This window comes from Colletotrichum costaricense (assembly GCF_030867565.1).
Source record: "Colletotrichum costaricense strain IMI 309622 chromosome Unknown Scaffold_2.1, whole genome shotgun sequence".
Lineage (NCBI taxonomy): Eukaryota > Fungi > Ascomycota > Sordariomycetes > Glomerellales > Glomerellaceae > Colletotrichum > Colletotrichum costaricense.
In genome coordinates, this window is record NW_026848231.1 from 2,112,145 (window position 1) to 2,127,035 (window position 14,891).

General features: G+C 50.8%; 6 protein-coding genes across 6 annotated transcripts; 5 read left to right on the top strand and 1 right to left on the bottom strand.

Annotated features, from left to right (window-relative positions):
- Nucleotides 1-484: 484 nt before the first annotated feature.
- Nucleotides 485-2,036, top strand: CCOS01_02352 (methyltransferase domain-containing protein; the record flags this gene model as incomplete). Its single annotated transcript, XM_060450543.1, has 9 exons — nucleotides 485-664; nucleotides 724-758; nucleotides 813-898; nucleotides 950-972; nucleotides 1,029-1,155; nucleotides 1,212-1,249; nucleotides 1,326-1,363; nucleotides 1,422-1,559; nucleotides 1,613-2,036. 9 exons carry the CDS (start codon nucleotides 485-487, stop codon nucleotides 2,034-2,036), a joined length of 1,089 nt encoding a protein of 362 aa, XP_060319193.1.
- Nucleotides 2,037-2,792: 756 nt separating this feature from the next.
- Nucleotides 2,793-4,459, top strand: CCOS01_02353 (methyltransferase domain-containing protein; the record flags this gene model as incomplete). Its single annotated transcript, XM_060450544.1, has 9 exons — nucleotides 2,793-2,984; nucleotides 3,039-3,069; nucleotides 3,125-3,210; nucleotides 3,347-3,476; nucleotides 3,529-3,566; nucleotides 3,637-3,674; nucleotides 3,730-3,867; nucleotides 3,925-4,347; nucleotides 4,420-4,459. 9 exons carry the CDS (start codon nucleotides 2,793-2,795, stop codon nucleotides 4,457-4,459), a joined length of 1,116 nt encoding a protein of 371 aa, XP_060319194.1.
- A 1,694-nt stretch (nucleotides 4,460-6,153) lies between these two features.
- Nucleotides 6,154-6,459, top strand: CCOS01_02354 (cytochrome P450; the record flags this gene model as incomplete). The annotated part of the gene is made up of 1 exon (XM_060450545.1): nucleotides 6,154-6,459. The coding sequence occupies one exon, from the start codon at nucleotides 6,154-6,156 to the stop codon at nucleotides 6,457-6,459; it is 306 nt and encodes a 101-aa protein (XP_060319195.1).
- A 651-nt stretch (nucleotides 6,460-7,110) lies between these two features.
- On the bottom strand, nucleotides 7,111-7,818 carry CCOS01_02355 (uncharacterized protein; the record flags this gene model as incomplete). Its single annotated transcript, XM_060450546.1, has 3 exons — nucleotides 7,111-7,182; nucleotides 7,385-7,452; nucleotides 7,656-7,818. 3 exons carry the CDS (start codon nucleotides 7,816-7,818, stop codon nucleotides 7,111-7,113), a joined length of 303 nt encoding a protein of 100 aa, XP_060319196.1.
- A 1,658-nt stretch (nucleotides 7,819-9,476) lies between these two features.
- Nucleotides 9,477-9,782, top strand: CCOS01_02356 (uncharacterized protein; the record flags this gene model as incomplete). Its single annotated transcript, XM_060450547.1, has 1 exon — nucleotides 9,477-9,782. One exon carries the CDS (start codon nucleotides 9,477-9,479, stop codon nucleotides 9,780-9,782), a length of 306 nt encoding a protein of 101 aa, XP_060319197.1.
- Nucleotides 9,783-10,652: 870 nt separating this feature from the next.
- CCOS01_02357 (uncharacterized protein) lies at nucleotides 10,653-14,799 on the top strand (the record flags this gene model as incomplete). The annotated part of the gene is made up of 2 exons (XM_060450548.1): nucleotides 10,653-13,519; nucleotides 13,584-14,799. 2 exons carry the CDS (start codon nucleotides 10,653-10,655, stop codon nucleotides 14,797-14,799), a joined length of 4,083 nt encoding a protein of 1,360 aa, XP_060319198.1.
- Between the last annotated feature and the right edge of the window lie 92 nt (nucleotides 14,800-14,891).

Here is a 14,891-nt window from a genome sequence, read left to right on the forward strand (position 1 = left end):
CGGTGCAAATTGATGAAATATGCAACACTCTGGATTAGAGAGACTCAGGATCCACTAGTAGACCGGGGAAGCCGGAACCAGTAGTCTTCATTGGTTTCATTATTATAGAGCCTGTCTTCAAGGGTTCAACCAACTGCTCAATGGATCATTGGCAACGCTCTGATTTGTTTCCACCCCGGCGAGATGCATGTGAACCTAGTAAATGGTACGTTTGTTTGCATAGTCTGCACGAGAAAGCACAAGTTGTGCACCAGCATTGGGGCGTCAATGACCGAAAACCCGCAGGATGCAGGGAAATCAATACCAAGTATTTCTTACAAAAGTCGCTGATTGTCTAGCTAAATTCACCCTCGTCATGCCCACCGATCCTTTCTTCTCAGTGTTTGGGTCTACAGTCCGACGCATATAAGTCTATTTTGGATTGAGATCTTAGTGTAGACTCTCGGGACGAAGATTGCAACCTTTAGACACACTAGCCTCCATCATGGCTGGCTCACCGAGTGATCTCCCACCGGCACCTACGGCTGCATCCCCCGCCAGATCGAAGACCGCTTCACCCAAGAACACGGTCTCACAAAGGTCTAAGACAGCTTCGCCAGGAGGGGCGAACTCTCCTGCGAGCGAAAACCTACAAGATGAACTTGAGGTTGACGAAGGGCTGAGTGTCGGTAGCCTTCTTGCTTGGGCTTCAATTCTCATAATATTCGCTAACACAAAGGCTAGGTCAGCGACGGGGCCTCGCTCATGGATGATCAGATGTGGGTTTCCTCCTCACCCCGTTCAATTAGGAGTAGCACTTACGATCCGATTAGATCATCCTATACGGCTTCCTTGACTTCTAGTGCGATTGACTATCCCGTAGAGCATGGCCGTCGTTACCATGCTTTTCGAGCTGGAGGTTAGCAACTGTGGCTGAAATATTTCGTTCTCTCGGGCTAATACATCTTAGCTTACTACGCTCCGAATGACGAAGTACTATTTCGATTCCGCCAGACGCTCAATCCACATGCTAACCAAAGTGGTGATAGAGCGAAATGGAACGTCTTGATCTGCTAGCGACTTTGGTTTTCAAGGTCACTGGCAAGCTGTATCTAGCCCCGATTGAACAGAGTAAAACTCATCGTATCTTGGACATCGGCACTGGGACTGGTATCTGTATGTAGCTTCTCTGCATTTCATTGCTCCTGCTCCAATCAACTAACTGAAGGCAGGGGCTATCGAAATGGGAGATTTGTTTCCTAACGCAGAGGTACATATTTGTAGCCCGCGAAAAGCAGTATCTTCGTCTACAGACTGGACAGTGAGCTAATCGAATGGCTGGACAGATTATTGGAAATGACCTGAGTGCGAACCAGCCAACTTGGTACGTCCAAAGTATAACTAGAGTGTGCAGGTATCCGTTCATCTCTGACCAGTCACAGGGTTCCAGCAAATGTCAAATTTGAGGTCGATGATGTCGAGAGTCCTTGGCTACATACACTCGAGTTCGATTACATCTTCTGCCGAACTATGGCCGGCGCTATCGCCGACTGGCCGAAGTTGATCAAAAATATCTACGAGTAAGCTTGAAAACATGGTACTAAAACCTTCCTCAACTGATGACCCGCTGTAGCAATACCGCCCCCGGAGGTTGGGTAGAATTTCAAGATCTCGATCTCCTGTATCGCTCTGATGATGGCTCAATAACTGAGGAACACGAATGCATGAAAATGAACAGAACCTTCATCGAGACATGCAAACAAATTGGCCGTGAGCCCTGCCCAGGGCCTCTATTCAAGGACTGGGTCACTGAGGCCGGCTTTACCAACATCACTCATCAGAGGTACAAACTACCCCTCGGTCCTTGGCCCAAGGATCCTCATATGAAGGATGTCGGACTCTGTAACCTCATCTGCGTATTGGATGGCCTGGAAGCTTTCAATCTGAGATTACTGACTGGAGTTCTCGGATGGTCAAAGGAGGAAGTCTTGACAATGCTGGCAGCTTGTCGACAAGAGTTGAAGACCGGTGCCTTCCATGCTCGGATGGAATTGTAAGTTCCCCTCCTCGTATTTAGATACTGTTTTTTCTTCCCCCATTCCGTCCTCGGCTAACAATGAGAACAAAAGCCACGTTGTTTATGCACAGAAGCCGACGACGGAAGCTTAGCCAGGCGCAGTCAATATGAGTAGAGTAAAGTAGAGGAAAGAAGCCTGTAACCTACCTATATGCATTCAAATGCCATTGAAGTGATTCTTTCAAGATTGAAACACGTATTTGCTTGCTTCCGCTCCGGAGGGCCAGACTTGTTGTCTCTCCACCTTCCATTTGGGGGGTCGGCCCTCGGTTTTCTGTCCAAGGAGCAGGGGGCAGCAGATATGTTCTGCAAGCTGATTCATGCATGAGGTGGCTTGATCACTTTCTATCACATTACCCACATGAAGGCCGGGGAGGCTGGGTCAGAGTCTGCCATTGGACTCGAACCAACATGCATGGGCTGCGACAGCCTGATAGCCCCCGCTACGAGATCGTTAAGACACTGCTGATTAGTCTTTGACCCCGGGCGTATGCGTGTTTGCTATGTTGGTTCAAGGAAACGGAACGGTTGTGCATGCACCAACAATGGGTTTCCAAGCTGTAGGGGCCCGCGCAAAGAGGAGAACCCAACTGAGTACAAATTCTTCGTGGTATAACTGCAGCTGCCGAACACGTTCTTTCTTACTTCCCACTCTTCGCAATTTTTTCAAACGACGTTGCGTCCAAGCATACCTTGTAGAACGGGGTTCCGGACGCTGCCCAGGTTGTCATTCGATATGGTTGGATCACCAATCGACCCACCCGCACCCGCGTCGGGTTCCCCGGGGCGCACGAAAGCTGCCTCCCCTGCTAGGTCCAAGACTGCATCACCAGTGAGATCCAAGACTGCCTCTCCGGCCGGACCTGGATCTCCTCAGAACAATCACGAGATTGAGACAGGTGACATTGAGGTCGACGATGAGGGCTTGGTCTGTGATCTATAAGTCAACGTGGTTCCTTTCTTGCTCTAACTCCGTCGCCAGGGATCTGACACTGCATCGACCATTGATAGTCGTTGGTAAGAATTTGAACTTGCGAAACCTTACTTTGTAGCTGAATATCGATCCAGGTCCTCGTATACGGCATCGCTATCTTCAAGCGTTGTTGACTACCCCACGGAGCATGGCCGCCGCTACCATGCTTTTCGCTCTGGCAGTAGGTAAAGCCCTTGCCCAACGTGCGACGCTCGGCTAATCTTGATCAGCGTATTGGGGTCCGAATGATGAGGCATGATTTGCCCCCAAGACTATCTACAAACTCGAGGCAAGAGCTAACTTTCTTTCACTCAAAGACTGAGAGTGACCGTCTTGACTTCAACCACATGCTCATGGTGAAAACCATCGGCGACAAACTTTACCTAGCCCCTCTTGAGAAGGAGAAAATCAATAGAGTCCTCGACATAGGAACTGGTACCGGAGTCTGTAAGTTAAGAGAGTCCATGCAGGAGTAACGCCACGAGCTAATATAAACCAGGGGCTCTGCAGGTAGCCGAAGAGCTTCCACATGCTGAAGTGAGCTTCTTGAAACCCGTACAAGAAAAGAGAGCCCGTGATGTCTTTGAACTAATAAACAACCCCGCAGATATTGGGAAATGATTTGAGTGCCATTCAACCCACTTGGTAAGTACACCAGTCCTCTAAGCCAGCAAATTTGTTCGTCCTAACTGATGCTCAGGGTCCTGCCTAATGTCAAATTCGAGATTGATGATGTTGAGAGTCCTTGGATTCACACACGCAAATTCGACTTCATTTTCAGCAGATACATGACGTCTTCTATTGCAGACTGGCCCAAGTTGATGAGGAGTGTCTATGAGTAAGACTTCAGAAGGAACTGATAAGTTCAAGTTTCAGACGCTGATTAGTAACTTAGAAATGTAGCTCCGGGCGGCTGGGTTGAGTTCCAGGACTACGACTTGGAGTATAGAAGCGACGATGGCTCACTTACTCCACAGCACTCGACTTACAAGTGGCTGCATAAGTTCTTCGAGGCTTGCAGAATTGTAGGCCGCGATCCCAACCCGGGGCCTCAGCTGGAGGGCTGGATCAGGGAGGCCGGTGATTACGTCAACGTTGTCCACCAAAAGTACAAGATCCCAATCGGAGACTGGCCTAAGGATCCCCACTACAAGGAATGCGGCATGATCAACGTGATGCAAGTTCTTGATGGACTTGATGCTTTTACCTTTAGGCTCTTCACTGGCGTTCTCGGTTGGACAAAGGAGGAAGTTGTGGTTCTCCTCGCCGAAGTCCGTCGCGAACTGAAGTCGAAGATTTTCCATGCCTACTTCGAGTTGTGAGTCTTGCGTCCCCTGACATTGCTTAACGGTCTGAATCATGGACTTTCTTTAACAGTACATCATTACAGCCACGTGGTATACGCGCAGAAGCCAGAGGCAGAGGAATGAGGTACATCAGACTTTGCAATACAAAAGTATTGAGGCTTCATTTCCTTCTTATGTCTATAGACTAGCTCACATACAGATTACCATCTCTTTCTTGTATGTGAGAATGTACGCGGTCTTTGAACTTTGTTATAGCCATTCGTTACGAGAAAGACTGAGAACCCATCAATGTGCCTCGAAGTTGCCACCCCAGCTTATCGGTGCGCTAGCGTCCGGACAGGCCCCGCTCCCGCCATCTGCCGGTCGAAACGGGCCGCTAGTCCAAACGGATCGGCCCCGTCCAGTGTTTCTTCCGGAGCGGAGTTTACAGTAAATCCTGCCAACTCGTCCAAATCAACCAACCATTCATACGGCCAGTGAGGCAGCGCCCCCGGCTAGGGTGAATCCTTCTGGGCAGACGTTGCTAGCCTTCTTCTCATGACCTGCGGAGTAGATCCCATGCGTGCGTTTGTCCTTGCGATATGAGAAAAGGACCAGGTGAGACTTTGGCCAGCGTTGCGTATTGTTCCGAAGGTTGAAGACGCCCGGATGCGATTTGGTTGTTGATCCCACTCACGTGCATTTGTCCTTTGGGCGGATGGTGCGATCACTACTCCGTGCGTGTAATAAGTTGCCTGCACCATTCGTGTTTCGACCTGTTGCTATCTCTACATGCCCAGTTTCAACCCTCTACCGTAATTCGCCTGAACGACGATATGGCTAGCGATTGATCGCAGCCACACTGGTAGCAGTCGCACTGGTTACAGTCTTCTTTCTGTTATCAAAAAGAGGCAAGAATGACGAGACGACCCTAAAGCCCCTCAATCTCTCCATCATTAGCGACCTCCATCGCTCACCTTTAGAGAGACTGCCCCGACGGCGGGATGAATGGGTTGGCGCAATAGACCAGTTTCGACGACGAGACTCTTTGGGATCCTTCCCGCGGTGGTTATGAAAACCGCCGAAGCACAAAATGAGCTCTTTGAGAAACGCAGCGTGTACTACAGCCACAGGCCGACCTCTGCGAGCATGGACATGATCACCGGAGCATAGCCGCGAAACTCACGATTCGCTCTGATGCACGAGCATCATGCCTATCCGAGACTCCATGATCAACTGCTAACCCCGAGTCTCGGATCCATTGCTGCGTCAAAGTTTCGGCCAGTCAATCGATCAGCTTTACTAGGCACTATTGCTATCGAAGCAACATCGTGACCCACCACTCAACAATTAAAACGACAAAAAACATACAACACCAGGTATTCGCTGATCGTCACCGACTCAACTACTGATCTGGCCCTCATCGGCTTGTCTATGGGAGAGCGGACGGGATCCCGAATTCTCCGATGGGTGTGGTCGTATGTGCTTGTTTCTGGATGAGAATTCTCTTATCAAGTGTGCGAGTGCAAGCCGAGCAGTTACCGCCAAGTACACCGAAACAAGCCCCGTTGTCGTAAATAGATCTGGCCTTCACCCTCGCAACGAGCGTCTAAGGCGGTATGGAGACTAGCTTGCGACAGATGCTCTGGTTTCTCGTCGCAACGCACACGAACGTGGATTTCGTGGTGCGATCGCAAGCCATCCCAGATAACTTCGTTGGCAGAAAGCGGCAGTCGCGCCTTGCGGAACGGACGAAGTTGGCTTACATTGATGCCGTGGTATCGAAGATCATGCGCTGAAGACCGGTTTCGCCGGAAAGTATCCCACGGAGAACCGAGATGATGGATAAGATCTGTGGCAAGCGCATCGTCAAGGGAGTGACATTGTTCGTGAATTCTTGGGTTATTGATTGGGATAAGAAGGTGTTTTATGATGAATTTGGAAACTTGGGGGCTTTCATCCCTGAAATATGGCTGAACTTGAATGGTAGCTTACGTACTGACCTGCCCCTACCTGTGCTAAGCCAAGGTACACGAAACTACCTGGTAAGTAAGTGTCTCTTGATAACACCTTTATGGTATTCGATTGCCTGTCAGGGGCCTTTAAGAGAGTACCGTTGGAGGAGGTCGACAATGTGGCCATGAACGCAATCCGCTACATGACGGAACTCTCTGAATTCAAGTTCGGCTTTAAACCTCGGGGACCATGTGTGAAGGATGTAGTTCGAAGAGTGGGATACCGCTGAGGCAGACTCGAGCAAGGTCACGGAATCTCGGCCAGACGTTGAGACTTGAAAGGTCCCGTCTTTGAAGAGATAGGGACAGGACGAACAAGATCTTAGGGCCTTGGCTTCCCAACGTATATGTCCATTTCGTTCAGTCTAAACATCTTGATGGTGGAGCCAGCCGTATCCAAACGCTTGGAAATGACGGGTACTGCTATCAGTCGGATGCGAAGAATAATGTAGTACGACCGAGTAAGTCAGCATCTCCAATGAAGACTGTGAAGAATAGGTTATCCTCGGACGATGGCGTAATTAAACACCAAAGTATGAGCCATGGAAATGGCAAAGTTAACTTGGCTGTGTCGTTGTCTCCCGGATTCTCCAACGGTCTTCTCCGCATTTGAAGTCAAGATTGCAGCCAGGTTTATCCTTTCGAGAAACCCGCGACACAAGCTTCCTAAGAGTATGGCTTCGCGCGGCCCCAGGCTGGGCGGTTTCGCTCGGTACAATGTCCGTCAAGCAACGCCAAGCTCTTCTCTCTGGCATAAACTGACTCAAACAGCTAACGGAATCAGTCCACGAACGAATCGCGCAAATCTTGTCTGTCGACGCTGTTCGCAGTAGTCCACCATCTGAGCAAGTCCTACGTTATGAGGTTGATGATGGGTACAAGCTCTTTTCTCGGAAGATTTAGAATCGGAGTTGCAAGGATACTATCTGTAGAGCCAGACCAAGTCACAAACCCAAGCGGAGAACAATATTTCTTCGTATTCAGTGGACACTTGGAATTTCAAATGCAATGAATTCGCTGTAATCAAGAGCCAAAATCTAGCTATGGAAGTAACAATGCTGGTGTCCTCGATGTCCTTGGCGCCAAAGTAGTCGCTTATGTGCCATGTTCCTATGCCGTGTTCTACGGAACCTTTCCAATTGAGGTTCCGGTGGCCCTTTTATGCGCGCCTTACCGCTTTGATCTTCGCCGAGTCTGATCCCAAAACCTATATTGAGTATGAGATGATGATTGACACATCACGGGGAAGTGGTCCGTACTCACGCCTATGAAATTCCAAGTCTGGTGTATGTCGGGTTAACCAGAACCGCAGACGCAGCCCTCACGGAGCGCTGGAGCAATGTTGGGAAATGGGAAGCACTGGCGGCCTTGGACATCGCAGTTCTCGCTCTCCACGCCACAGGCGGTATCAGAGCAAGGTCCGGTGTACGGTGCCTGCGCGGCGACGGCGGCCACGAGGGTGAAGACGGTGAAGAAGATGCCACGCATAGTTTCTAGTTTGAATGTGGGTTTGGTAGTCTGGCGTTTGGCAGTTGCGGGGAAGATTAGATGAGTTCGAAGCGTTCGAATCGGATGAAGTTGAAGCTGAAGACTGTTGTGTGATGATGATGAGCTAGTGAGAGATGAGACCGAGACTGTGCGTTCATTCGTCTCGATTATATACTTCATTCACAAGGAGCCCTTTTGCATTCGTCTCCTCTTTTCACTTCCTGTTTTTTACAGTTTTGACAATAGCCAGGAGTATCATGTCTATTTTGGAGGTCTGCTAATTGAGGCTCGGCCACAGACGTCTGGCGGTGCAATCGGCTGGTGGCCCGAAAACCTTGGCTGCACCTTGGCAGGTTTGGAGTATTATCGGTTCCAAGGGAGGTAGAAAGGATGCCAGCGACAATCACAGTGAGGTTGGCTTAGTGAGCAGCCGATTGGGATCTGCTATGAAGCGGTAAAAGAGTAGGAGGGCAAGAAAAGCTTGTGGCTGCCGTCTCGCGCTGGTCTTGGCGATGAACGTTTCAATTATTTCTTGTCCTTCTCTTGGCTCTCTCTCGACCGTGGTGCGGGACGCTGTCCGCGTCTCATACATTGCCTTTATTTAGAAGGGCGAGGGCGCCCTACTAAAATAAAGTCGCCAAACCCCCCACGATGGCTAGTGGTTTGACGATGGTGAGTTGTTCGCGCGGGTGGCCCCCACATGCGAATGAGTTGAATGGTTCAGCAACTCTTGGGAGTTGTCAAAATAGTAAAAAGGGGGTTGTATCCTTGCCCGGTTGTTGTGTCGGTCGCTCCGCAGTTGTAGGTATTTCTGTACAGTTGCATGGCGAGTCAGCGATCGCCCCGAGAGCCAATGCAACCAGAGGCTTATTTTTGAAACTGTCCGACGGGATTGGAATGAAACGGGTCCGGGGTTGAGTACTGTATGCGCGAATGAGCACCTACGTACAGTATATATGTCGATCCCGCCTCCACTTCATCTTGGTGTATCATCTCTTACCCGGCGTTTACATGTGCGATCTATGTCGCCATAGAGTCGGGGTGGCCTATCTTCACTTATCACCCTACTGTGCCGGGGATACTACAAGGCAGGCGACTTTCTTTGCAATGAGTTGAAGCAAACGCATCGAGTTGTATCTTATGACCGTAATCCCCCCCCCCCCCCAAAAAAAAAAAAAAAGGAAAAAGAAATCACCCTCAAATTTGCGTTTTTTTAATTTCCAAAGCAATTTTGTCAAGGTAAGGTAGGATGAGGAGCAACACACTGGCTGAGCTCAGACAATGCGGTTACAAGCAGATGACCGGACCGGGCACGGAGCAAGAGAATGGGTCTCGGCTCCGGAACTGGGATCCGACCGGCGGGTCGGACCTCCGAGGCGTCTGCCGCCTCATTCGTCCGATATGGAATTTACTCCAGAAGCAATGCGCAGCCACCAAACGGCAGGAGAACTCAACCATCATGGATATTGTCTATCACCTCGCATTTCCAAGTCCATATAGCTCGCTTTTGATCAAATTTCTGGAAGGCAGGCGCGTGATTAGAGCTTTTGACAGCATTCGTAGTTTAATAAGGATCACCTGATCGGCTCTGCACGTGACGCCTGCACAGCCACCCTTTGGATTGCTGTCATCCCATCTCTTTCTGAGGCGGCTGCGTCATGGCCATTTACCTTTCTCATCCTAGCAACATCTTCGACCCCAGGCCATATTTCTCATCTTCGGGAGACATTAACATCTCTCTCTTTCGCGACCAAAAAAAGTGTACTCATCTTGCGCAATTGTCAACGAAAGCTCCACCAACTTCCAACAACACTTCCAACAACACAATGGACCAATCTAGCCAAGTTGCCCCATCTGGGCGTGCAGATTCTCCTTCCACATTGAGCGACGCCCAACAGCCGGCCCCTTACCAACCCATGGGTGAGCACAGAGTCCTCTTTCGTCGAATAGCCGTGAACGTTTGAACCTCTCACTAATCAGCCTCGCCGCGCAAAAGATCCTCAGCGCCCACAGCCCCAAACAGAGCAGATGGAGATGGGCCTTCGCGGCGGTGATGATGGTCGCGGACCTTGTCCCGGACGCTTCTGCTTTATCATCCCCTGCCCTATTCCTTGCAATTTCTGTATTTTCCCTTGCCCTTGCTAAGGCGAGGAGTGAAGCAATGTTCTTATGTGTGTTTTGTTGTTTTAAGAAGGTTGACTTTTTTTGTTCATTTTGGCCCAAGGGGCACAGTTCCGTGTGGAGAACCGAAATGTCGAGCGATAGAGCCGGAAATTCAGCCAAGCAGATGATGCTTACTTGCTCGGGGTGATGATACGCCGCACAGGGGGCAACTTGTTGATAAAGGGACCTATTCTTAATACCGAGGTACATTTCTTCAAAATTCTGTCGAATCCTTTCGATTTATGCGACGCGTCTCAACTGTGCGCCGTTGCGCTTTCGGCAATCTTTACCCAACGCCAGCATTTTCAGCCTCTCGATGAGTTCCTCATGTGTCAACGACGGGTCACGGGGTCCAGTCGTCCACGGATGCCGTGATGATTTTGACTTCACTGTCGGATTCGAGCAAGCTGCCTTGGCAATTACTCCGGCAGCCGTGTTGATCCTGTGTTCTTTGCCGCGACTGTTACAATTGCTTCAAAAACAAAAGATAATTGACGAGACTATTCTGCTATGCCTTAAGATCGTAAGCGAAGACACTACCTATAACTACACTATACCTAATACTTTATCAGTCTGCTCTTGTGACCTACAGTGGCCTGCAACTTGGCCATCTCATTCTGACAAGTCGTGGCACGTACTGGTCGTCCCGGCTGGGGCTCGCATCCGATACGATGAATTTCATTGCATCCTTAGTCATGATCCTTCTCTCATTCTTGGAGCATGCCCGCTCACCGCGGCCGTCGATGCTGCTCGGTGTATACCTCCTGATCACTGTCTTATTTGATATTGCTCGCACGAGAACTGAATGGCTGTCGGCAGACTCTGCCAACGATTTCCATCAAGCTCGGTTGTCGATCGCTAGTGTCATTCTGAAAGTCGTCGTACTCGTCATCGAATCTTGGACGAAAAGGCAAGCAATAGCCTCCGAAAAGCAGCAAAGTCCAGAGGCGACGAGCGGTATCATTAGTCTGTCGACCTACTGTTGGGTCAATGACCTCTTTCTCAGGGGATTCCGCAAGCTCCTTGTCCTCGACGACTTGTATGCGCTCGATGAAGCAATGTCAGCCGAGGTCCTGTACGCCAAATTCGGGCCTCTTCTAGAGAAGAATCAAACGCAGGGCCACAAGCATGCTCTATTCAGGGGCATTGCACAGACGCTTGTAGGACCATTCATACTGCCCATCATCCCACGGCTTTGTCAGATGGGCTTCAAATTCTGCCAACCTCTCATGGTTGAGAGCTTGTTGAACTATCTCCAGGAGCCTGTGGGTGCCTCGTCACCGAACAAGGGGTACGGGTATATCGGCGCTGCTTTTCTCACCTACATTGGCATGGCTACGTCCAGTTCCGTTTACTGGTACTTCCAAGAGCGCTTCGTCCACATGGCAAGAGGCATCTTGGCCTCGGCCGTCTACCGCAAAACGACCGTCATCAGTTTGTCCGCCGCAGACGATTCCGCAGCTTTGACTCTCATGAACGCCGACGTGGAGCGTGTCAAGAATGGCTTTCAGCCGATCCACGAATACTGGGCCAACACGATCGAGGTTGCGTTGGCGTGTTGGTTGCTGCAACGGCAAATTGGCGCCGCCTTTGTTGCACCTGTCGTTGTAGTCATCGTCTGCACGGCAGCCTCCACGGTGACCGCCAAATTCACAGGACAACGTCAAACGTTGTGGATGGAGTCAATTCAGCAGCGAGTCGGTGTAACCGCCAAAGCTATCTCGAGCATGAAGGCACTCAAGATCTCGGCCATGTCGGGGCCGATTGAAACCCTGATACACAGCTTACGCCTCAAGGAAATTAGCGTGGGTGGGAAATGGCGACTGATGCTTCTCGCGGCCGTGACGATTGCATACACGCCCTCTCAGCTCGGCCCCGTCATGGCTTTCGCCGTGACTTCTCAGACCCTCAACGTCACGCGTATCTTCACTTCTATGGCGTACCTCATGCTCTTGGCTGGTCCGTTAGGCAGCCTGTTCCAGACCATTCCGCAACTGGTTTCGGCGTTCGCCTGCCTGGGTCGTATCCAGGCGTACCTAGACAAAGACAGCCGTATAGATTATCGCAAAACGCCCGACGCCCCGCGTTTGTCAAGTTTGGGAAGTGATACGAAGCCCACTGAATTACATTCTTCCTCAATCACAGTGAAGCAAGCTTCGTTTGGATGGACTGAGGGAAAGTACGTTCTGGACGACGTTGACGTATTCGTCCCTGCCAACTCCCTGACCATCATCGTAGGACCTGTGGCTTCTGGCAAGTCGACACTTCTGAAAGGCCTTCTCGGCGAGATCCCACACTATTCTGGCGAAGCGATCTTCAGTGTCAACTATCGCAGGGTAGGCTACTGCGATCAATCTCCGTTCCTCTACAATACCACAATCAAGGCCAATATCATTGGGCACTCGGAACTGGATCCTGAACGATACCGCCAAGTAATCGATGCCACGATGCTATCTGCCGACTTTTCAACACTACCCAAAGGCGATCGAACTAAAATCGGCAGCAACGGGCTCACCTTGAGTGGTGGGCAGAGACAACGAGTCGCTCTCGCTCGCGCCCTGTACCTCGAATGTGACCTACTTATACTGGACGACATCATGAGCGGCCTCGACGCGACCACCGAAGAGCACGTCTTCAATCGGGTCTTTGGCAACCAAGGCATCGTTCGCCAGAGGCGCACCACGGCCGTATTATGCACACACTCTGTGCGTCATTTACCACTTGCAGACCATATCATCGCACTCGGTGCCGACTGTACTGTAGTCGAGCAGGGATCCTTTGCAGACTTGCAGACCAACGGGAAATACGTTCAAAGTCTGAAGATCCAAGAGACCGAGACCTCTCCTCAAGGAAAGAATGAAGTGTCAAGCCAGCCTGAGAAGATCCCCTTGGCTCAAATAATCACTGAAGTCTCCGACGTGGCGGACGAACCGGATAAGGCACGCCAGCTGGGCGATGTTGCAGTATACAGACACTACCTTGGAAGCATGGCCACATGGGTCATTGCCGTCTTCATCTTCTGGTGCTGCGCCTACGCCTTTTGCATGAACTTCCCCACCGTCTGGCTGAAGTTCTGGTCCGAGGACATCACCGCCGAGATCCCGAAGCGCTCAGGCGCGTTCTACATGGGCATCTACGCTCTTTTACAAATCATGTGTCTCGGGTCCTTGATGGTAGTCGTCTTCATCAATACGCAGACCATGATCTCACAGTCCGGATCGAGTTTGCACCAGCGAGCCCTGCGGACGCTCGTCGGCGCGCCATTGAGGTTCTTTGCGACGACTGACACGGGGACAGTGACGAACTTGTTTGCTCAGGATCTCGCTCTGATTGATAGCGAGCTGCCGATGGCACTGATCAACTTCTCCGTGCTGCTGTTTGCTGCTGTGGGTATGGCTGTCGTTATTGCCGTCTCGTCGCCGTGGTTGGCGATTAGTTACCCCTGTCTTGTGGCGATTCTGTACTTTGTGCAGATGTTTTACCTTCGGACTTCGAGGCAGCTACGTGTTCTGGAGCTTGAAGCAAAGAGTCCTCTCTAGTGAGTCTGCTGGTGACTGCTATCTAAACTCATTTAGGACTGCACTGACCCATATTGTTCACAGCTCTCATTTTATCGATACTCTCAAGGGTTTAGCGACGTTGAGAGCTCTGGGTTTCATATTTGCAGATATCACAGTCAACAACGACCTTCTTGACACCAGCCAGAGGTCAGCATATCAGCTCGCAATCATCCAGCGTTGGCTACAGCTAGTACTCAAGTTACTCGTGGCTGCCCTTGCGACCATCGTAGTGACGTTGGCGACGCAACTGCGCGCCAGCTCTGGATTCACCGGTGCATCACTAGTAACTCTCATGTCTTTCGGTGATACCCTGACTACAATCGTTCAGTCGTACACCATGCTAGAAACAAGTATAGGAGCAGTGGCGCGCCTAAAGACGTTTAGCGATACGGTGACTCCAGAGACTGGGCCCGACGAAGACGTCATTCCCAAGGAAAGCTGGCCTGAGAAGGGAGCAATCGAGATCAAAGGAGTTTCAGCGTCTTACGGAGTCTCCAGGGATCAGCCCAACTCAGCGGGCGAGGAGAAGCCGCCTGCGGATCTTGCCATCCGAGATCTGCACCTCTCAATCAGACCCGGCGAGAGGGTAGCTATATGCGGAAGAACAGGCAGCGGCAAATCATCGCTCATCCTCTTGCTGCTTCGTCTCATCGAGACTCTACCTGGGAGTGCGGGTAGCATTGTGATGGACTCCGTGCCTCTCAGCAAAGTCGATCGAGATACTTTGCGGCGCCGCATCATAGCCGTCTCACAGGACGCAATCTTCCTCCCCGACGGCTCTTCGGTGAGAGACAACCTCGACCCGTTTGATGCGGCGACCGAGGCTGAGTGTCTCGAGGTCTTGGGGCAAGTAGGATTACTCGCGGGGATACAGGAGCGAGGCGGGATAGGTGCCGGACTCACCGCGGAGTCTTTCAGCCAGGGGCAGAAGCAGCTGTTTTGTCTGGCTCGGGCGGTCTTACGGAGGCGGGTGAAGAGCCGTGACGGTACCGAAGGAGGTATACTATTGCTTGATGAGGTTTCTTCTAGTGTTGATCGGGCCACGGACTTTGTTATGCAGGATATCATTCGCAGGGAGTTTGAGGGTTATACGATTATCATGGTGTCTCATCGCCTGGATATGGTTTTGGACTGTGATACGGTCGTGGTCATGGATAAAGGCAGTGTTGTTGAGAAAGGGGCACCGCGAGTGTTGAAGGATCAGGAAGGGGGCATGTTTAGGGAGTTGTGGAATAGTAGCGGCACAACGGGGGAGTAATAGATGTTATTAGTTAAAACGTTCAGCTTGACATAGAAAAGGGTGATGATGAGGGGTTGATGAGGAGAAGTCAAATTTGAATTGATCGAGTT